General features: G+C 35.3%; 1 protein-coding gene across 2 annotated transcripts in view; it reads right to left on the bottom strand.

The window, feature by feature from the left end:
• Positions 1-24,592, bottom strand: part of GRID2 (glutamate ionotropic receptor delta type subunit 2) — a 1,491,924-nt gene that overhangs the window by 131,096 nt on the left and 1,336,236 nt on the right. For both annotated transcript variants that reach the window (XM_023195441.3, XM_023195442.2), the window contains one exon: positions 4,189-4,355. In XM_023195441.3, coding sequence (XP_023051209.1) covers positions 4,189-4,355 — 167 coding nt within the window. The remainder of the gene's footprint in view (positions 1-4,188; positions 4,356-24,592) is intronic.

Below are 24,592 nucleotides of genomic sequence, written 5' to 3'. Positions count from 1 at the left end.
GAACTATGAAATTAAACTAATGAATTAGTTTTTCCTAATATCCACTTAAGATTTGAGAACAGATATGAGCTCATTCTTTTTAGTTATCTTTTTAGCTTTCTGCATCGTTAAGATTCTGAAATCAACACTGGAGTTAATTTTATTTACTGCACAATGAAGGCAACCTGAAAAATTCAGTTTTCTTCATTCTTAAATGCCTTTAATGAGACAACATATGACTACATTTTTTTAAACTAAGAAGTTACAAGGTGAGTACCACATAAAACATCCGATGACAAATAGTGTCAGGTCGAAAATTCATTGCAAGCCTTACATACCACACAAACACACACATCTGATGACCAAAAAAAAAAAAAAAAAAAAAAAACTGACTTTAACTTCTGCTGCCAAGTTATCTAGTTTATGTGCAGAAAGGACAAAAAAGGAAGCAAAACTCTTCTAACTATTTCTATGTTTATATAAATTGTAGCACTTACTGGTTCCTTAAAGTCATTCCAATGTGTGTTCGCTCACATACAATCGTACATGTGAGTGTATCATTATAACCCATATCTCCTAAGCTGAATTCGAAGATTGTCCAGGTGCAGACTCATCCACTCAGTGTATGTACTTGTAGCATAGTGGTCATGCACTCATAAGCAATGTTATAATGAACAAATGTGCAACACCTCATATAATTATTCTAAAGTGCCTATGAAATACATAAACATATAAGACATCTGACAGGTAGCAGATAATAAATGTAGTTACTGTATCACTATATATTTCTTACTTTACATGCTAATATTTGTTACATATTAAAGTACCTTAATATTTTAGAAGTTGTTATGTTTCTATATTTCTTAATATTTTAGAAGTTATAGAAATATAGTCACCTGAAAAGTAATATTGAATTATTAAAATCACCTAGTATACTATATTTTCATTGAAGATAATCACAATAGTAATAAGTGATTTAGTTTAATCAATGGCCCTGGATGCCGATGTATAAAACATATTGACCAGAATGTACTAAAATGGTTAAATTTGATGATCTTCATAGTTTTTGAAATCAGTTAACAAAAAGGGAAGATCTCTTTTACCTTATGGCTATAAAAAAATGGAACAAATGCAAATATTTTCTGAATTTAGCAAGAGGTTTTGGGTGATAAATTAATGTGGTACATGTGCATAAAGACAGGAGCTGGCACACCACTGATGATTTCGAGGTCCTGCTTCTTTCCTGGCTCTCTCTTTCTCCATTTGTCCAGGGAATCAGGATGCAGGATGTCATTATCAAGAAACTCCACAGAAAGGAACAATTTAACTGCCAACATCTATACTGCATATCAAATAAAGGAAAAATAATGCTCAATGCTTAATATTACTTTTTAGCAGTTCACTAGAGTACATTTTCTGAGAATTAAAGTCTCTGATAGGTAAAGCACCACAGGGCTAATAAGAAATGCAACACTTGGTGTAATTAATTAAATATTTCTTTAATTACTATTATGTTCATCCATTATTTTTTACATAAAAGATCCAGAAAATCTCTGGGTGCGGTGGCTCATGCCTGTAATCTCAGCACTTTGGGAGGCTGAGGCGGGCAGATTACCTGATGTCAGGAGTTCAAGACCAGCCTGCCCAACATGGCGAAATCCCATCTCTACTCAAAATACAAAAAATTAGCCTGATGCGGTGGCATGCACATGTAATCCCAGGTACTTGGGAGGTTGAGGCAGGAGAATCGCTTGAACCCGGGACGGGGAGGTTGCAGTGAGCCGAGATCGTGCCACTGCACCCCAGTCTGGGCGACAAGAGTGAAACAATGTCTCCAAAAAAAAAAAAAAAAAAAAAAAAAAAAAAATCCAGAAAATCAAGTCTGAAAAGCAGAACATTTTTAGTAATGAAAAAGCCAAGTAACCACAACTAATCAATAATCAATAATCCTTTTCTCAATTATCTGAGTAATGTTAAGGATTCATTAAACAGTTCTGCTGGTCTTTCACCGTGAAACCCGGGATCGCTTTTTATTCTATTACGCTTTTCCATCCTCACATCTAAATTAAAAGCAGTGGTGTGTTTCTTCCCTTAGAAGGGTCTCTTCTATTTGTTATTTCTCCTTATTTCCCCTTGCCTGATCAAGGTCAAGTTCCAGGCTTACCTTCTCTAGAGAGTTTTCACTCATTTTTCCTTTGCTTAACTATTCTGCATGCTGTTCAATTATTTCAATACCTTAACTACATTACTTAAAATAATATAAACAAACAATACTGATATTATATACACATATATCATACATATATATCAACACACATTTATAGCAATGTCTGTATTGTTCTTTGTTTCTTGTGCATGGGTTTTGTATCTCCAACTAGATGCCAAGTGCTTTACAGACAGATTCCCTATGGCATAACTGATTTTTGTAGTTTGTTCCCCTGAGAATTTGCTCATCAATAAATGAGTTTTGATTGATTATTATTTAGTATTTTGCTTCTCAGTTAATGCCTATGTAATTCACTTTCAGCTCACTGCAACCTCCACCTCCCAGGCTCAAGCGATTCTCATGCCTCAGCCTCCCAAGTAGCTGGGATTATAGGTATGCACCACCACACCTGGATAATTTTCATATTATTAGTAGAGATGGGGTTTCTCCATGTCGGCCAGGCTAGTCTCAAACTCCTGGCCTCAAGTGATCCACCTGCCTTGGCCTCCCAAAGTGCTGGGATTACAGGTGTGAACCACTGCATCCAGCCTATTCATAATCCTTTACTCCTTCCTTCCCTGTATGTGGAGTACATTTACTCACTCCATTAATTTTGGGCTTGGCCAGGAGACTTGCTTTGGTTTGTGATCTGTGGGCAGATGGAACATATGCCACATCCAAGCAAGAAGCACAGGAGATACTGCAGGTTTCTGCCAATCTCTTTTGCAAATGATCTTTGCAATGAGAACTGCATGTGCCTGTTAGGTCGGCTTCTTCAGCCTGGGCCTTGGAATGAGAAGCTTGCACAGAGTAGGCCTGCAGTTGACCCACGGCTTGAAGCAGAGCACAACCAAATTACAGCCTTGTTTCATGAATGAGAAGTAACTTTTCTAAATCACTTATGCTTTAGAGTTGTTTGCTACACAGAAAAGCTGACTAATACAGGACCTTACAATTAATCTAACTTCATTTTACATGTAATGAGAGAGGTTTAGATTTTTATGGTTTGCTAATGGAAGAGTTATGGCATAAATTGTGAACTACTGATTTTTAGTTCTTTTAAAAAAATACACACAAAATGCCTGGCTTTTTTGTTATCCTAAAATTTGGAGAAATATAATTCAAATTGTTTGAAATTTAGGGCCTTAGTACTATCTGGAACTGCCCTCTTAGACTATCATTAGATTCTAGAGAATAGGTAGAAGAAAATCTAGAAGATAAACAAAATGTACTTTCAGTATAAAATAGGATATACTTCTACGTGGAAGATATTAATCTGTCTTAGGTCCAGGCTTGTTTGGTAGGAGACAGAATGAAATGCAGTAATCTTTGTGCATTCCTTTCAGGCCCAAGTCTTCCATATGCATTGTTAATCTAAAATATATATTTAAAAGTCTTCCATTGTAAACAACTCCTTTATCATAGAACATTCTTTTTTGAAAATGGATATAATATCTTAATAAGTTATCTCCTTGATTTCCATGACAAAATCTACCGTATACTTTGATGCTAAGTGGGGAACTCCAAAATCTTAACCGTTTCCTTTGCAAAATTCAGGTGGAAACATCCCTGTCATTATGTGCTTCAGTCCATCAGAACTTTAACTTGGTCCTGAAGTTTATGTTATGCTTTTGTATTCTTAGAATGAATTCATTTTCTTAACTCTGTGACATTTGTTACTAAAAATTCAGACTAGATTACTAGTTTACTTCTAATAGAAATAACTAACACATCTACTTTCTTTTCCGTATCAATTTTTTGAAAGTAAAACCAGTTATATGTAGTATTATTTCTCCCACTACTTACGGGAAAAATAATACTTCATGTTTTAGGTAATGAATGTCTTATTGAACAACCACTTATAACTATCTTTTTTGTTGTTGTTCTTTATTGTGCTTCTCCTAACAAAGGAAATAAAATGTAATAAACCAGATCGGGTAACCAACGGATATTCGTTGTCTAAATTTCATCTCTCCCCTTATTTGGTCATACACAAATCTTACCTTTGTGAAAAAACATCTCGGTAAGGACTGCCATGTTGTAATGCAATTCCATATCCCCGATCAGCAACAGTATTTCCAATGGTGTAAAAGGAACAATCTGGGTCATTGATAGCCACATATTCCAATACAGCTGCATCCCATACAAAAGCATAATTTCCATATTTTACCTGTGAAAAAATGAAGAACAAAAGAAGAAATAGGGTTTAAAGTTGGAATTTTAATTTACATAGACAGGACGAAAAACATTACATTCGTATATATTTAATTATGCTAAAAATAATAGAACATACAGTCATCTTTCAGTATCTGTCGGGGATTGATTTCAGAACCCCTGTGGATACCAAAATCCAGGGATACTCAAGTCCTTATATAAAATGGCATAGTATTTGCATATAATCTCTACACATCCTCCAGTATACTTAAATCATGTCTAGATTACTTATGATACCTAATACAATGTACATAGTATATAAACAGGTGTTGCACTGTATTGTTAATTTGTATTTTTATTATATTATTACTCTCTATTGTGTTTTAAAAATATTTTCAGTTCATGGGTGGTTGAATCTGCATCTGCAGAACCTGTAGATATGGAGGGCAGAAAGGAAGCCATGTCTTTGAGCTTCTACCATTTCAGTGATTCTTGTGACTGGGACTGTCCCTTTTGGGGACCCTGAAAGTTACACCTTTGGAGTTATTACAAGAGCTACTGATGCCTTGTGTTACTAGGCTTCTAAGCCAGGTGGGTGTCTGTACTCACTTAACATAGGTATCATCTTGCATGTCATCCCTATTCTAAATGAAAGCTGCAACTCACATTGAAGAAAAATGAGCAATGCTGCCCTGCTGATGAGCTACATCTCCTGTCCTATATCCTTCTAAATTAATCTATTATCACATGTGGCCTGTGGATATCTTGCAGCTGAACTTAGAAGAAAACTCCCTGGGGGGGGCATTGCAATGGGGAAAATAAAACGATTCCTCAACCTCCTCTATCATCATTTTTGGAACATAACTTTACTCTGGTTCACTTACAATGTCTTTAGTGATTATTTTTTTCCCCCTCAGTAATCACTCATACACTAAGTCACAAATTACCCCCCCACCCCGGGAAAGCCCGACCTACTATCCTAAGCATCTCAATAAAGTATATTTTCACTTTATTACATGTAAAAATGGACTTGAGGAATTCATAAAATAAACAGAAGTAATAGTTAAACTCCAAGGTTAGTTTGCTTATATTAAAAGAATAATGCAACACTATTAAACAAGGAAAAGCAACACTGGTTTAGTATTAGAAATATTACTGGGGTGGCAATATATCTTACAAATGAGGCTTTATAAAATTTTTAAATGATCTTTCAATAGACACAAGAAAGATACTTGGCAAAATTATAAACAGTTATCTACCTATTATCTATCTAGTGGTAAACCAAGAAGAAAGAAAATCCATAATGAGATACAGAATGCTTCAAACAACAGCAAACCTATTTCAAGCTTAAACTCTCATTGCATTACTATTAAAGAAAATGATGCTTACTATTAACCTAAAATTAACATTATTGTAACAACTTTATCCTATGCAAAAAAGGATGGAAGCAAAACTATGATTTCAATCTATTAGGAAAAAATTATCATCCAGTAGAGACAAAATTATCATTATTTGATGATATATTTAAGAAACCCACCAGAATCAAGTGAAAAAGTATTTTAAAAATTCAGATTTCAAAAAATAGATTGATCATAAATGGATATATACAAACGATTTGTTTTTCTATTAATATATTAACGAGATGATAGTTTGAATAAAAATATCTATGTACACTAAATATAAATACATAGAGATAAATTTAACAATAAATTAGTAGGAGCTATATGAAGAACACTTTAACACCTGACTGAAGACGGCTTGAGCAAGTTTCTGGATAGATATAACCTATTCCTAAGAATGAGGATGCATAATTACAAAAGACATTTAAATTTTCCTCAGATTCTCCAATACAAAATGTAATTCTAAATAAAATGCCCAAAGTTTATTTTAGAACCTCTTAAGAGCTTTGCAAATTTAATTAGGAGAAAACAGATAAGAATAGTAAAGAAATTTTGAAAATTAAAAAAATAATAATTATCAGAGACTTAGAATACCAAGTAATGAGACAAGCTATAAAGCTTAAAAATAAAACAGCACAAAATGTATTTCAGAATAGAAAATCAGTGGAACAGAACAAAAGTCTACTGTTTTTAAAAGTATATAAATGTCATATAAAGACTGTATTAGACTGCATAGTATTCCATAGCATATATGTGTCACATTTTCTTTATCCAGTCTATCATTGATGGGCATTTGGGTTCATTCCAAGTCTTTGCTATTGTGAATAGTGCTGCAGTAAACATACATGTGCATGTGTCTTTATAGTAGAATGATTTATAATTCCTTGGGTATATACCCAGTAATGGAATTGCTGGCAGTTCATGTCCTTTGCAGGGACATGGCTGAAGCTGGAAACCATCATTCTCAGCAAACTAACACAGGAACAGAAAACCAAACACCAGATATTCTTGCTCATAAGTGAGAACTGAACAATGAGAACACATGGACACAGGGAGGGGAATATCACACACCAGGGCCTGTTGTGGGGTCAGTGGGACTAGGGGAGGGAAAGCATTAGGAGAAATACCTAATGTAGGTGACGGATTGATGGGTGCAGCAAACCATCATGGCACGTGTATACCTATGTAACAAACCTGCATGTTCTCCACATGTATCCCAGAACTTAAGTATAACAATAATAATAAAAGAATCCTCTGCCATTATAAAACTTTTACCTCTCTTTAAAAAAAAGAAAGTCAATAAATCAAATCAGTGTGGCAAATATGAAATATTCAAAAAATGTGACTGGGACTGGTGATAATTGCAAAAATGTCAATATCAGAGCACTACGTCACACCAGACAAAATAATTTTCTGTAGTGTAATAAATTAAATATAATTTTTAAAAAACAAAGTTTTAAGAAAAGAAAAACTAGAAGAACATGTGAGACTTCTTTTGGTACTGAAAAAAGAATGGAATATCTAAACATAAAAGTAAAGGAAGCAAATATAAAAGAAACATTTAATTGTTGCCTTTTAAATACATTTGCTTAGATCCCACTAACATTGGATACTCAGTAAAACGTTTTGTATGAAACAATGAATGGCCTAAACCCTTCAGTCCAGTTAACTGTGCTCAGTGGATACTTACTGTCTTTTGTTGAGGTGAACCCCAACCAAACTATGAAGTATTGAAACAGACAAAAGTTTTTTCCCTAAAGAAAGCATGTAATGCAAGTATTACTCATGGAGTGTCTGTGGTACCTTAGATCCTAGTTTAGGTACCATCAGTCAGTGTTTCTCACAATGTGATGCTAAGACCACCACCATTAGAATTACTAGGGGATTTTTGTGTTAGATATGTAGATTCTAGATCTAATCCCAAACTTACTGCATGATGATGTTTGATGTTTAAGGCCTGGGAGTATGCATTTTAACAATCCTGACAGCTTATACACACCGCTTTTTTATTACTAATGATGCTGATGATTAAAAATATGAGTAATATTATCAGAAACAATTTTATATACGTGGGGCTTGATAGAATTATAAACTAGGAGATGCTTGGAGTCTTGGTGTGAGAGAAGGAAAAACACTTGTACAGGTTTCCTCTACATTGATTTCTCACCCACAGAGTTATCCCCCAGTTTTCCTCTTTTCTCTGATCCTTTGCAACCAACTTGCAGATCTGCTTTTAGCTCCCTAGGTCTAAATTTACAGTGATTGGGAGTAGCAGTGACCTTGAAGCTTCCTCTTTGATTTTTTGTGATTATCTTCTGTTTTAAACTGTTAGTCTGGCCTCCTGGATCCCCTGGCAGCTTCTTTACAAACCTCAAGGGACCTCCCCAGTAGGGGACATATTGCTTTGCTGTTAGAAAAGTTTTCTAGCTTTGTTGTCAAGGCTTTGTGAACTGTAGAGCTCTACTTAAATGTATAGTAACATTATCTTTGCCATTATATATGCTGTCTCTTGCAATACCGATGTTCCAAAGCATTATGAATGGATTTTTTAAAAAGAGAATCATTAAGACAGTATGATTATAGCCTATAGCAATGGCAACGAAATGTTGCATAGTAACCCAAACTATTTTAGCTTTTAAAAATGGCCCTGGCCTTTTTCATCAATTAAAACATGTAATCACTGCCTTTTGAATGGTTTTTAACCATCAAATTAAAACTCTATAAAATACTCATCAACAAAGTCTAACGTCACTTTTCAACAGAACAATAACTGAAGGACTGGTCTAAAAATTTTCAATCCATCTGACTAGGTAATGGAGTTTTCTTAAAATTTTTCAACTAGCCCTGTTCCTGAGGCCATGTTTAGGTAGGTAACTGAATCACAAGCCATTGATTTATTTACTAATGAATTCCACACCAGCAGAGTCCTTCATACTAGGTTAAACAGAAGAAAGCAAAACTGAATCTGGGAGCTTCATGCCAGCATATTCCAAGTCTCATTAGGAGGAAGGAAAAATAATCCAAAGTGATATCCACCTCTAGTGTTTTCAATCTCCAGACCCCAAAGTAGAGATGCTAGGATGCTATGGTTATTGATTGACATTGGTAACTATTGAGGCTTAGCATCTGTGTCCTCATAATAGTTCCTGATATACCAATAGCCTCTCCATGATAAATTTCTCACTTCCCAGGTAACACTAGGAGCTAGGTTTTGTTCCCATTTCTGTATTATTTCTATAGCAGCTGTTCTTTAAAGTCAATTTTACTAACAATCATTACACATTAATTCTAAAATCCTAAAGGTTAAGTCTCTAAGGAATATAAAGGTAAGACTTGGGCCCCCGTCGTCAAGCTGCTTACAACTCAGTAGTGGAGATAAGTCAAGTACTAAATTGTTGTAACACGAATCCTATTATCCTATTATGGTAAGGATCATATGAACAGTTTTTGTTTAAAGTGGTAAAAGAAAACGGAGATTAACTTTTATTGGAAGGAATTAGGACAAGTCTCAAATATTCTGGTAACTGAAATAGCTGTATAAGAAAGCCCCAAATATTTAAATTCCTTATCAATAATACCTAACCAATTAAAAACATAGATATGCTTTGGATACCATTTCTCGTTTATGCACACTCCTCTAACCTAAAGGTTTTTGAAATTTTCCATTTGTCAGGGGAAGAACTGTAAACATTCAATGTTATTTTCTCAAATATTTGCATTTCTTGCCACATAAAGTGAAGGATGGGAAAGTACATTTTCAAAACCTGCACCTGTGTTCCTCAACATGTTAGGGATTATTACACATTTCTATTTGTTTATAGATTACTCATGTATTGTATGCTCCTGTTCTGACATCTCCATTGTGAGCTGATGCTGAAAGCACTTTGCTTTTTAATTCATTAGGTAGCAGTCTCCTGTACTAACTACAGAAGTCCATGCCACAAACAAACAAACTTATCGCTACCTGTTATCCCACCAATCTTGATTTGAATCGGGAGGACAATATTCTTTCTCACATGAATCTTTTTTTATTATATTATATTTTATTTTATTTTATTTTTGGTGTGCTGCACCCATCAACTCGTCAGCACCCATCAATTCGTTATTTATATCAGGTATAACTCCCAATGCAATCCCTCCCCTCTCCCCCCTCCCCATGATAGGCCCTGATGTGTGATGTTCCCCTTCCCGAGTCCAAGTGATGTCATTGTTCAGTTCCCACCTATGAGTGAGAACATGTGGTGTTTGGTTTTCTGTTCTTGTGATAGTTTGCTAAGAATGATGGTTTCCAGCTGCATCCATGTCCCTACAAAGGACGCAAACTCATCCTTTTTTATGGCTGCATAATATTCCATGGTGTATATGTGCCACATTTTCTTAATCCAGTCTGTCACAGACGGACATTTGGGTTGATTCCAAGACTTTGCCATTGTGAATAGTGCCGCAATAAACATACGTGTGCATCACATGAATCTTTAGCAAATTTCTTAAAAGCTCACTTCACAATCTATAGCTTCAGAGAGACATAGAAATGATGATCTTTTCTTATTAAAAAACATTCAGTGGGAACAATTATGGAAAAGTGACATTTAAACCAAAAGGGTTAGATAGGAATTTCCTTTGCTAAAGAAAGAATATCCTCCCTCTGTCCTCCATTTATTTCTTATGATAATAGATAACACCAAACATTTTTCAACTGCTAAAAATGCCATTTTCACACACATTTAGTTGTTCTTTACAACACTGTGAGACAGCTGATACGATATCTAATTCACAGGTGAGGTAACTGTAACTCTAAGTCATACCAATGATTTGTGGTAGATTTGTAATGTGAGATCAAGGCTATCTTCCTATGCAATTTGCACTACATTAAATATAAATTTCTGGGAGATTCTCCATAGGAATGCAAAAGCATGTGAGATAGAGTAGCCTTTGCCTGTAAGGTATAGCCTGTGGAGTTTAAGAAATAACAGTTATGTAAAGAAACATAATGCTATGTAGTTTATGGCCAGGGCCACAGAAAGCATGCAATTTCCTCAGTTCTATACGGTCATGCTATTGCGATAAAAAAAATTGGGCTTTTAAGAAAAAGTTTGCTTACTTCTCAAGATCATTGGAAAAAATGAATATTTGATTTATATGACTCTGAACCCTCGAGGCCTGTTGATTTTGTAGCCACTGCTCCCTTAGCATTTCTGATTCTTAGGAATGAAACAAAGCAGAGCTTTTGAAAATTAAAATAAAGATTGAAGAATGAAAATCTGTTATTTTTCCTTATCAAATAGAAATGAAAAGGCCTGAGAATAATGTGAGAAATAAATTCTAACCTTGCCCACTAAGCTCCAAACTTCTTTCCAATTTTAACTAATGGTCAGTGGGGGATAATATGATTGTGAATCATAGGCGCAAAGAGTTATGATTAACCCAGAATCGATTTGCAGAGGTCCTTATAATTCATTGCCCACATAAGTCCTAAAGATAGGATGGCTTTAATATTTATAACACATGGCTCTAGGTGGTAGCCTCTCACACTTTGGGCAAATTAATAATTTAGCAGTATTCATCAATTCTTCTGAATTTATACAGCACAATAAATCATGATCAAACAAGTTTAAGCACTGAAGACTGACTTTAAAATATATGTGGTTTTGTTGACTGCTACCTTAATGGTTGGCCTATGATAACTTATCTGCTATTTTGTTGAAATTTTAATTTGTGCTCTCACATAGTCATCATGGGGCACAAACTTTCATAAATAATCTAGGAATATATTTAAAATAAATAAACATCAACTTTTTTAAAAAATCAATTTTTTAACCTAGAAAAGAAGTGTTATGCCCACCTCTAAATCTTATCTCTTGCCTGTTCTTTTTGAGATTATCAGGAATACTAAATCTATTTTTTAAAGTTTTTAAAAGCATTCTAGGAAAATAGAAAACTTAATGTAGCTTCTTTGCCCTCCACTGCCAACTTTTTCCTGAAACAAATGGCTGCTGGGTTCTGGAAGACAGAAGGTTAGAAAGGTTGGGGCTCTAGGTAACTGTGTGTGGGAAAAGAACTGGTGATTCTCTCCTTCAGGCTGGGCGTGTCTGCGAAAACAAGTACAACCTGCAGGGAAGGCAACGAAGAAACGAAGTTTGAGGAAAGCTTGGTTCACAGAGATCTGTGGCTCCCAAGTCCTCCTGACTTCCCTCCTTAGATATTGGTTCCCATGAATATACATGTTCTGTTGCCTTTAAACTGGCCTGGATGCAAGTGAATGGATGAACAGAGACCTCCCTGTCCTGGAGCCTTGGGGCTTGGGACAGACCAGAAGACTGGAGAGCCCTTAGCTGCTTCTGTGTGTCTCAGGAGGGGAATTGAGTCACCTTGTCTGTTCTGGTCCACAGGAAGAGAGGATATTTTACCTTCTACAATTAGCAAGACTGCCAGTCCCTAGGCTACTTCAACAACTAGACCTGAATCCTCATGAGCTGACAAACCAAAAAGAATAATCCATGTAGTGAGTTCCACAGCTGGAAAGGGAAAAATGAATTACAAGTAGAATACACTCCAGGGAAACAGCAGTGTGGAAGATTACAATTCTAACAGAAAAGTAAAAAGAGCACTTAACTGGATTCAAGTGAGACCAAAAAAATCTTTGAGGCTACAAACAAATAATCCAGCCCCTATTTCTCAACCAAAGTATTGAATAGATGAATTGAAGGAAATGCTCATAAACGTAAGCTTAATAGGAAGAGCTAGGGTGACAACTGCCCAGATTTGCCTCCAATGCCTAGTCATAGCACAAAAGCCCCATATCATGAGGACCTTTCAGGGAGGCAACAAATCCAAGTTTTTGGCAATGGGTACAGAAGGTTAGGGAGGGGTAGTATCAAACCCATACAGCAGCTCAAAAAAAAGCAGTTGAAAGCAACACTGTTTATGTAGCAGATGGATATGGCATAGATTATCTGTTTCCCACAGTTGCTGTCACTGTTTTTCCTCCTGACTGCTGATGTTGGCAACTGTGATTTGCTGTTCACAATAATGAATCATCCCTTGTTGCACCACTGCTAGTGCTGAGGACTAAGTGTGTTACTTAAGCACATTGTAATCATGGGTATTAATAGTCCTTTGTCTGTGGATTGACGGTTTTCTTGGTATCATCTCAATACTGAGATAATATTAATTTAACTTTCAATACTGTTTTTTTCTGAGAGTTCAGATGATAAATATGAGAACGATTATAATACCAATGCCAGCATGACCCGAATATCACTGAAAAATAAGGCTAAATGACAATGTTACCTTATTACAGATGGAAGGACATAAATAACTGGATCAGGGAGGCAAATAACCAAAACAAACTACTGCACAATCTGCAGAAAAGGAATTTGCAACTGGGTATGATGGAGAAAAGGATGTGAAAACACATATGTAGACTGAATCTCATAGTTTGGAATAAGACAGGGAATACTTCTAAATCAATCAAAAGTTTCTGTGTCTCCCAAAAGACACCAATGCACAGTTAAAAACAGTGGCTACTGAGTTAGTTTGGGCATGCCACATGAAGAAACATCCATTATTGTGCGGTTCCCTTGATAGCTCTATAAAACGGAATGAAGCTACTTTTCCTTATTACAAGGTTTCAAATAAAATGTGCTGTGGGAAAACAAAAGGACAAAATTTTGCTAACAGATGCGTTGGCTTCTTACTGTATAGAGCTGACTCTTTCAGATCTTACTTGAATGATCATGTTTTCTACAGTAAAGTTACATGTAGAGGACTATATGCTCTTGCAAACAAAGCAGGCCATTCCCCCATTAATATTATAATCCTGCTCTCACAAACGAAGCAGGGCATTCCCCCATTAATATTATAAGTCCCGCTCTTGCAAACGAAGCTGGGCATTCCTCCTCTGCAAACAGGGAGGACAAAGGAGCCTACAAGACTGGCCTCAGTTGCAAATAGCAGACCCTGGGGGCTTGTTTATATGTAAACATCTTGGAAATTCAGAAAGTCAGGGAAAGGTCAGAAAAACAACAATGTGTCTTGTGACTTGGTAACATTCCACAAACGACAGTATAAAATAAAGCGGAGCCTGTCGTTCGGGGTGGCCGCCACGTTTGTCTCGTCTTGTGTTGTCTTGTGTGTTCATTCCTTTGTTTAGGAAACACGCGGACCCCAACAGTTACATGTCAAATAATGGCAACAAAAACTGATTCTTCTAGCTTTTAGGTACTTTTATTTTAAAAATGGAGTTTCAAATCATCTTCTCAATTTTTATGAATATTTTAATAAAACTGCAGAAAACATAAAGCAAAAGTCTACTGATATTTTGTCCAGATACTTGCCCTCTATCTGCATATTCTATAGACATTGCAAGTGTACATTTAAGCAAGTTTTGTTTAGTCTATAAACTTTTTTTTTTTTTTAAGATAGAGTCTCATTCTGTTGCCCAGGCTATAGTGCAGTAGCTCATCTCAGACCACCACAGCCTCCTCCACCTCCAGGGTTCAAGCCATTTTCCTGCCTCAACCTCCTGAGTAGCTGGGACTACAGGTGTGTGCCACCACATTTGTCTAATTTTTGTATTATTTTTGGTAGAGACAGGGTTTTGCCATGTTAGCCAAGCTGGTCTTGAAGTCCTTCCTGGCTTCAAGTGATCTGCGTGCCTTGGCTTCCCAAAGTGCTGAAATTACAGGCGAGAGCCACTGTGCCTACTCTTAGTCTAAAAACTTCTTGTCTAAGAAAATTAAAAGATCTTACCTGCAAAATGAACTGCACAGCTTGTGTATAACACTGCTTACCTGTGATATGAAAGCTTTCATAATTAAAATTTTTGATCACTTTTCAGTTTCCTCAAAATGTGCAGAAAAGCTTGAGGGTTTTTACTTAATAGAGATGGAAGGAGATAACTAGCTTCTTTAGACATATGACTACAAGATGACTATTAATGGCTAAAATGTTGGACTGTCATAAAATCATTTTCAAAGTGTGAGACAAGAAGAGTGTCCTTCTCTAATTTGGAAATACATTGAGTGACAATGCAGAAAAGAATACAGTAAAATAAAAATTTATGTGCTATATTTCCAAACTTGTTTGATGATTTTTGAAAAAAACATAGGAGTGTATAAAAGGATGAACTGACTGCGCCTGTGTTGTTTGATGGTGTGTGTAGATTGTAACAAAAACTCATTGTGAAACAATGACATATTAAAAAAATAAAACTACTTCAAAAATTTTTTACTACTGAAACAATAAAAATAAGAAATAAAATAGTAAGTCACCAAAACAAGGTAGCCAAGTTAGACAGGACTTTCTCAATTTCTTTTCTTTCCTTTTTTTTTTTTGGGGGGAGTGTAAATTAGTTCAACCATCGTGGAAGACAGTGTGGCGATTCCTCAACAATCTAGAGCTAGAAATACTATTTGACCCAGCGATCCCATTACTGGGTATATACCCAAAGGATTATAAATCATGCTATGATGAAGACTTTCTCTATTTCTTTACTAAAACTGTAACTTTAGAATCTAGCACCAATTTCACAAAATTCAAATTATCCTTGTGCTTGAAAATCACTTTCCTAAGAGAGATCTCACTTAAAATAACATCCAAAGCACTTAAGAGTGTTTAAAAATGATGGACACCTTAGATATATTTAGCTTATATGATGAATTTATAAATGCAAAGATGATTGACAAAAAGTCTGGTCTTTAAAAGAAAGCTTGTAGAATCAAAGTGTATGGACATCTTTTTGGAGAGCTGGAACTAATTTCTACAAGTTCGAAAGCATTATTGCTAATAACTGAACTCCCATTTTATAGTCAAATGCTTGTTAAGAGTATATTTAGCTTGATGTTATCACATTGGAATGACACCAGAATCAATGTAATGCAGGCTTGATAAGAGCAACACTGCAAACCAAGGTAGTCAAATTTTATGTTTGACTACATTTGGTTCTACAACTAAATAAAAGAAAAGGAAGCCCCCAAAATTACAGGCAATTCATCGAAGTATTATTGGAGAAGAAAGAGTAAAACTATCCTACTATATTTGGGGACAGAAAAGAACATGTCATTGCTGTTGTTATTTAATACAGTTAGTATCTGTTAAATTAATCCTGTAGTATTTATGTTCCCCTTTTAAAAAGTTTCACATTTATATGTCTTAAGTACACACTACAAATGTAAATATCCAGCACAGAGTCAGCAAAGACTTAAAAATTGCTGCATTAGAGGACAGGAAAAAACCTTATTAAAATATTGTTATACTTTTGTCACATCTATTATTTAATTAGTACTACTATCAGTTGCTACTTATTGACCATGTTCACTAGTCCTATTGTTTACGTAATAGCATTTTGTAATACAAATAAATAATATGGAATAACATATAATTTTAAATAAATGCTTATTTCATGTTTTTATGTTAAAGTAATAAAACATATAATTATTATTACACATGATATTTTACGTGCTTTGGTCTGATGCATTTGTGTTCTGGGTTGTATATCTAAAAAGCTGGACACTTTTTAATGAATATTGTTGGCATAACTGACAGGAATAAAATCAAGTCTTTTTTTGTACTCTAAATAATCATTTTCAGTTGGATTAAATAGTTTAAAATAAAATAATAAAATCCCTATAAGAAAAACCAGGGGAGCATATGTAACACATATAAGGAAGAGATTTTTAACCAACTTATTATATCCGGAATAGATATATATATATATATGTAAAGTTAGACATTTGTTTTACGTGAAGCATTTAAAAATAGTTTTGTATGAGAAAAGATACCATTCACACCACCAACAAAAGACTGACAAACTTGGAAAAAATTGGAACACGGGGGACAAACGGTTAATGTTTAAAATTATACAGATGCTTCTCTAATGATTTAACTAGAAAAGAATAGCGTATGCAAAATCAAAATAGATGGCATCTGAAGAGACAATTCAAAATTGTACAAATATATATGTCCAACAGCATATGAAAAATACCCAAACTCATTAGTGGTGAGTACAAAATAAAACGAGTGGGATACTGCTTTATCTCTATTAAATGTCTGGCAATGCTTAATATCTATTGCTGGTGGAGATGTATGGAGAAGTGTTCTCTCACATATTGTTAGTGGAAACGGGAAAATGTTATAGCCTTTTTCAAAGGCAACATCTATTCAAATTAAAAAATACATAGATGTCTTCTGGCCTAGCAATTCCATTCCCAGGAATCTATCCAAGAGAAATAAAAATTTCAGATTAAAGTACAAGAATACTCAGTGCATCATTGTTTATTGTGACACCAAATTGGAAATAGCGGTAATGCTCATCAGTCATAGAATGACGATGTGTTCTTGCCAGGAAACATTATGGAACCATTAAAACAAATCTACTAGAGCTATACAAGGTGCTATGGAAGGATTTCTATGATGTGTTTGCAGAATATTAAAAAGCAAGGCACAGAAAGTATTTATAATGTAATCCTATTTTTTAAACCAACAATGAACAGGAATTATATAAATACATGGGTATATGTGTAAAAATGCTAGTACATTATTAAAAATGCTTAGATAAAAATATGGAATAATACTATGTATTCCATTTGTTATCTTTTGAGGGTAGAAAAATATGGCTAGAGGTATGAAAAAAGAGAAGAATTGGAAAAAGCCAAGAAGAACAGTAAAAATAATGCTTTAAAAGACATGTGTAGTTACATTTATGCATTTATGAAAATTACATATGTATAAATATGTAATTGAAGGTATGTGTTTTTTAATAAGATTTTTTGAAAGTCAAGTTTATTAAGGTCTAATTTATACACAAATTCATAATTTTTAGGTATAAAGAATACTGAATAAAAGCCCAAAATTTTTGTTTTATGTTTAGAATTTTTAAATAGCATCATTAACATATACAGTAAAATAACAGCTTTTGGGTCCTATGCTTTATGAGTGTATAAGTCCTAGGGTATTCATAATTACATGCTCATAGTTGCTTTGCTCTAATAACTGATTTATTCTTAGTCAGCTAGGAGGGCCATTGACAGACCTTAACTTTAAACTGAACAATATATTAACACAAAATTAACCCAATACGCATATAATTTATGCTAAAATTGCTAGATCTTGCCATCTGTCCATCTGTATTTCCCTTTCCCAACCACTCTGTTAATAGGTATGTTCGTATGGATTCTGAAAAAATAGTAGGGAGAAAGTTTGCTTTTGAAATTATATTGTAAAACAAACTAAATCCTAAAATAAGTGAGACATTTCTACCTTTATAACAGAAATCAATTTTGTCTCTAATTGGGCTGACCTTCATGAACAGCATTTGCTCTCATTTCTCATACTTAAAATTCCCTAAGTGGCTATATTATTTCTGGCCCTTGGTTCTTAGATATTCACTTTCTTTTGCTTGGAGTGTTTTCCTGTTCACCTTCCCCTCTCAGTTCTACTTTTTTTATTTGTAGTTTTTTTTTGTTTTTTGAGTCACAGTCTCACTTTTTTTGCCGAGGCTGGAGTGCAGAGGTGTGATCTCAACTCGCTGCAGTCTCTGTCTCTCGGGTATAAGTGATTCTCCAGCCTCAACCTCCCAAGTAGCTGGGACTACAGGCACATGTCACCATGCCAGGCTAATTTTTGTATTTTTAGTGGAGACAGGGTATCACCATGTTGGCCAGGCTGGTCTCAAACTCCTGACCCAGAATGATCTAGCTACCTCTGCCTCCCAAATAACTGGGGTTACAGGCACGAGCCACTGTGGCCAGCCTCAGTTCTACTTTCTACTATCTTCTCTAACTTGTATTAATCTTTTCATAACTAAGATCAGCTTAGATGTCACTTATTCCTAAAAGCTCTCCAGGACCCCAGGCTTTGGTTAGTGTCCCCTTATATGATCCTATTGCACCTTGTATTTACTCCTAAAACAGCACTTTAGCACATTGCATTATACTTACCTCCTTTGACTTTGCTCTATGCCATGTAACTGTAAACTTCTGGCAGGCTGGAACTGCATGCTTTTCATGCTAGTATCATCACCTCACCTATGTCTAGCACAAGGCCCAATATTATCCAGAGTAGGCAAGTGATAAGTAATTTTTTTTGAAGAATTACTCACTTTCTTTCTTTCTCATGGTCACAAGACCACCACATCTCGAACTCCCTATTCATTAAACTATCACTATATCCCAATTCTCAAACATTGGTAATAAGGACCAAGAAATAACAGAATGTTGTGACAGATCGATGATATTTCTGCTATATACAGACTATACAAAGTGTTCCATTCGAATAAAGGCATTTAAGTTACCATTACTAAGTTAAACTATTGTGGTTTAAGTAGCATAGATACCAAAAGATTCAAAAAGCGTAGGTATGACTCAGCACAGTTTCCTAGAATGTTTTGAAATGTTGGCAGTGTTCTATGTCTATGCTGTCCAATATATACCCACAAGCCACATATGGCTGTTGAGCACTTGAAATGTGGCTAATGTGATTGAGGAATTGAATTTTTAAATTTTATTTAATTTTAACACATTTAAATTTAAATAGTCACATGGGGCTAGTGGGTTTATCACATTGGACATTACAAATTTGAAGATATTTGTTCCTATGGAAAAGTATGATTTTTAGCCCTCCTAGAACCACTCAAGAACAGTCATTTTTGGCATATGATCATAGATGGGCTTGGATTTCAATTAGCTCCTTTGTATCTATACATTACTATTCCCAATTATAAGCATACCTCAGAGATACTGCAGGTTCAGTTCCAGATCACAGCATCAAAGCAAATATTGCAATAAAGTGAATCACATGACTTTTTGGTGTCCCAGTACATATAAAGGTATGCCTACACTATATTGAAGTCTATTAAAGTGTGCAATAGCATTATGTTTATAAAAGCCAATGTACATACCTGAATTAAAAAAAAATTTATTGCTAAAAACTGCTAACAATCATCTAAGCCTTTAGCAAGTTGTAATCTTTTTGCTGGTGGAGGGTCTTGCTTCCATGTTGATGGATACTGACTGATCAGGGTGGTGACTGCTGAAGCTTGGAGTGTCTGTGGCAATTTTTAAAAATAAGACAACAATTAAATTTGCCATATTCATCAAATTTTTCTTTCACAAAAGATTTATCTGTAGCATGTGATGCTTTCAGACAGTATTTTGCCCAGAATAGAACTTTCAAAATTGGAGTCAGTCCTCTCAAACCCTGCTGCTGCTTTACCAACTAAGTCTATGTTATATTCTAAATCCTTTGTTGTCATGTTAACAATGTCTATAACAACTTCACCAAGAGTAGATTCCATCTCAAGAAACCATTTCCTTTGCTCTTCCATAAGAAGTGACTCTTTATTCTTTCAAGTTTCATCACAAGATTGCAGCAATGCAGCTACGTTGTCAGGCTCCATATCTAATTACAGTTCTCTTACCATTTCTATCATATTTGCAGTTACTTCCTCTACTAAAGTGTTAAGCCTGTCAAAGTCATCTATGGGGGTTGGAATGGACTTTCGCCAAACTCCTACTAATGTTGACATTTTGACTTTCTCCCATGAATCATGAATGTTCTCACTGGCATCTAGAATAGTGAATCTTTTCCAGAAGGTTTTCAGTTTACTTTGTCCAAATTCATCATAGAAATCACTTACATGGCAGCTATGGCTTTGTAAAATACATTTCTCAAATAATAAGATTTAAAGTCAAAAGTACTTCTTGATCTATGGGATGCAAAATGGACCTTGTGTTAGCAGGCATGAAAACATTGATCTCCTTGTACATCCCCATCAGAGCTCTTGAGTGACCAGGTGCATTGTCAATGGGCAGTAATATTTTGAAAGATTCTTTTTTTTGTTTTCTGAGCAGAAGATCTCAACAGTGGGCTTAAAATAATCAGTGAACCATGCTGTAACCAGATGTGGTGCCATTCAGACTTTGTTGTTGCACTTATTGAGCACAGGCAGAGTAGATTTAGCATAATTTTTAAGGTCCCTAGCATCTTCAGAATGGTAAGTGAGCACTGGCTTCAACTTCAAATCACCAGCTGCATGAGGTCCTAATAAGAGTCAGAGTCAGACAGTCCTTTGAAGCTCTGAAGCCAGGCATTGACTTCTCTCTAGTTCTGAAAGTCCTAGATGGAACTTTCTTTCAATATGAGCCTGTTTTATCTACATTGAAAAGCTATTGTTTAGCATAGCCACCTCCATCAATGGATCTTTACTAGATCTCCTGGATCATCTGCTGCAGCATCTGCATCAGCATCTGTTGCTTCATTTTGCACTTTCATTTTATGGAGACGACTTCTTTCCTTAAACCTCAAGAACCAAGCATTTATCTTCTAACTTTTCTTCTGCAGCTTTCTCATCTCTCTAATAGAGGTGAATAGAATTTAGATAAAAGTTACTGCCTTGCTCTGGCTTAGGCTTTGGCTTAAGGGAATGTTGTTGCAGCTGGTTTGATCTTCCAACACCACCACTACAACTTTCTTCATATCAGCAATGAGGCTGTTTTACTTTCTTTTCTTTTCTTTTTTTGGGGGGGTGAAGTCTTGCTCTTTTCCCCCAGGCTGGAGTGCAATGGTGCGATCTTGGCTCACTGCAACCTCTGCCTCCTGAGTTCAAGCAATTCTCCTACCTCAGCCTCCCGAGTAGCTAGGATTATAGGCGCCTGCCACTATGTCTGGTTAATTTTTGTATTTTTGGTAGAGATGGGGTTTCACCATATTGGCCAGGCTGGTCTTGAACTCCTGACCTCAGGGGATTCACCTGCCTTGGCCTCCCAAAGTGCTGGGATTACAGGCATGAGCCACTGCGCCTGGCCTGTTTCACTTTCTTATCATTCATACATTCATCGGAATAGCACATTTAATTTCCTTCAGGAATTTTTCCTTTGCATTTAACTTGGCTAATCATCTGACAGAAGAGGCCTAGCTTTTAGCCTGTCTTGGTTTTCAACATGTCTTCCTCATATGTGACTCTTCCTTTCACCTTAACACTTAGAGACCATTGTAGGTTATTAATTGGCCTAATTTCAAAATTGCTGTGTCTCAGGGATTAGGGAGGCCCGAGCAGAGGGAGAGAAATGAGTAAACTGACAGTTGGTGAGGCAGCCAGAACAAACACATTTACTGATTAAGTTAGCCATCGTGTGGGTACAGTTCACAGTGCCTCATAACAATAGAAATAGTAGAATCAAATATCACTGGTAACAGATCACTTCAGCAGATATAATAACGATGAAAAAGTTAGAAACTTTGTGATAATTACCAAAATGTGACAGACACTGTTGGGAAAAATGGCATCAATAGACTTGCTTGATACAGGGCTGCTGCAAACCTTTAATTTACTAAACACACAATCTCTGTAAAGTGCAATAAGCCCCATAAAACAAGGTACGCTCGTGCATCAAAAACAGCTTTAGAGCAGACATTTTTTTAGACTGACTATATAGATAACTAAATTAATTGCTTTGGGCAAGATTAATTACATAAGAGTTAAGGGAAAAACTCAGCATTTGATTATTGCTTAATAGTGAAAAAGAATTGCCCATGTAATAACACAATCCCCTCTGAAAAGCAAAATGGGAAGATTTTGTTATAAAATGAAGTGGAAAATGAGTAAACTCTTAAATTAGGACTTGGTGTTGGCAATATCACTCACTGAGCATGGCAGCTTTTCAATTACTAAATTCAAGATTTTTACATTCTTACCTTGTCCTGTTATGAAAACATGATGACATTTTAAGGTGATGATAGTTCACAGTCTATTATTACACATTACACAGGGCATTAAAAAGAAATTTATATGGTGATCAGTTGTCACAATTCAGTATCTCACTAACTTCTTGGCCCAGCAATGATAAAATAAAGGTGTAATATAACAGTGTTATTCATAATAACATGGTTACTCCAAATAAGGATAGAATGATTTTCAAAGAAGTCAGAGAATCAGTATTTTTTTCATCATTTTGGAAAAAATTATATAAAGTGGCTTGATGAAAAAAATTATTATCAAAGTTTAAAGACAGGGGAACAAAGGAAGAATAGAAATTTTGGTCAGAAGTTAAACAGAACTACTCCCAGTAAACATTTTACAAGTAATATTTAGAAGCTTCAGTGAAACCTATGCCTCAGTTGGCTTAATCTCACATAGATTCAATTTCTAATCTTTTTCATAGCTGAACTTTTGGAAATTACCAGCTAGCAGAAATAACTCAGCTGTTGGTGCTATCAGGATTCCTTAGTTAAAATGTCCCTCAATGAATGCAGCAGTCCCAATTTATTAAAAGACTAAACCCTGGGAAAAGGAAATAATCCTAAAGAATAGAAGTGAGGAATAAGGCACGAAAATGGGACAGGTTTCAGGACACCCATGTATTTATGTTAGGGTAGGATATGACGTATAGGAGAGGGGTGAGTCAGGAACTTCCTTGAGTAGGCATATACTCTATTTTCAATTCTTATCATCTGGCTATGCTGTATTTAAACCAGTCCAACTGTCCAATCCAATCCAAACCATAATCATGCTATATTTAATCCAAATCCAATTCAAATCACACAGTACAACCATTTGTAGCATGATTTGTAGGATGCAAATTTACTTATCATGAAAAGCACAGATTTTGAGTCTTGAATTCAATGAATTTTCATTAAAAAATACACCGGTGAATCTACTGCCTCCATTAAGATACAGAACATTTCCATCACTCCAGAAATTTTCCTTGCCCTCTTCCTCATCCTCTGGGCACTATTGCTCTGATTTCTCTCACCATGATAGATTTGTTTTGCTGGCTCTTGAGCTTCATAGAAATGATATCAAATGGTATGTACTCTTCCGACTCTGACTAGTTTTGAACAGCACAATGCTTTTGAGATACAGCCAATTGGTTTGTATATCAGTAGCTCATTACTATTTCTTGCAGTATTGTGGTGTGAACAGACCACTGTGTTTTTCCATTTCCCCACTGTTGGACATTTGGGTTGCTTCCAATCTGAGTCTTTTATGGATGGAAGTTTTCGTGTCTTTGAGGTAAATACCTGAGATTGGAACTGCTGAGTCATAGGCTATATATATATCTTTAGTTTGGTAGGAAACCGCTAAACAGATTTCCAAAGTATGTTTTACACATTTTACATCATCAATATATGTAAGTTCTAGCCACTCCACATTTTTACCAATATTTGGTACTATTAGTCTTCCTGATTCTTGCTATTATAGTGGATGTGAAATGTATATCATTGTGGTTTCAATGTATATTTTCTTGGTGACTGATGTTAATTAAATATTTTTGAGTTTATTGGTAATTTGTGTATCTTCTTTTATGAACTGACATTTCTAATCTTTTGCTTATTTTCTATCGTATTGTCTTTTCATTATTGATTTTAGTTCTTTATATATGAGATACAAGGTGTTTGTCAGAGATATGTATGCATAGTAAATATTTTCTCCCATTGTATGGCTTGCCTTTTTAATTTTCTTAATAGTGTATTTGATAAGTAGAACTTTTTTTTATTTTTATAAAATTCAATGTATCAAGTTTGTGTTTTTGTTTAAGGAACCTGTATTTGTACTGAGACATACTTTTAATCTTACAAATTCATTCTGGAATTTTAATGGAATACCTGATGAGTTTACTCAGCCCTTTTAATTTGGCAGGGCTTGAACTCCAAACTTTTTCTACTCTGTGGTATGTGGCAGATAAGTTACGCTTCAATCTTGGGCCTTCTAGCTGTTGCTTTTTCCAGCATGGTTTCTCCCCTGTGCATACACAGTTCAGGGTTATCCAAGAATTTGAGGGCAGTTTGAATGCCAATATTAGGACTGTTCCTGTTCTGATTCTCATCTTTCTGGTATTCCCTCTGAATTTTCAGA

Source organism: Piliocolobus tephrosceles, chromosome 3 (assembly GCF_002776525.5).
Source record: "Piliocolobus tephrosceles isolate RC106 chromosome 3, ASM277652v3, whole genome shotgun sequence".
In the NCBI taxonomy this organism is placed as follows: Eukaryota; Metazoa; Chordata; class Mammalia; order Primates; family Cercopithecidae; genus Piliocolobus; species Piliocolobus tephrosceles.
The sequence above is the reverse complement of the archived record's forward strand: the minus strand, read 5'-3'. Positions and strand labels throughout refer to the sequence as shown.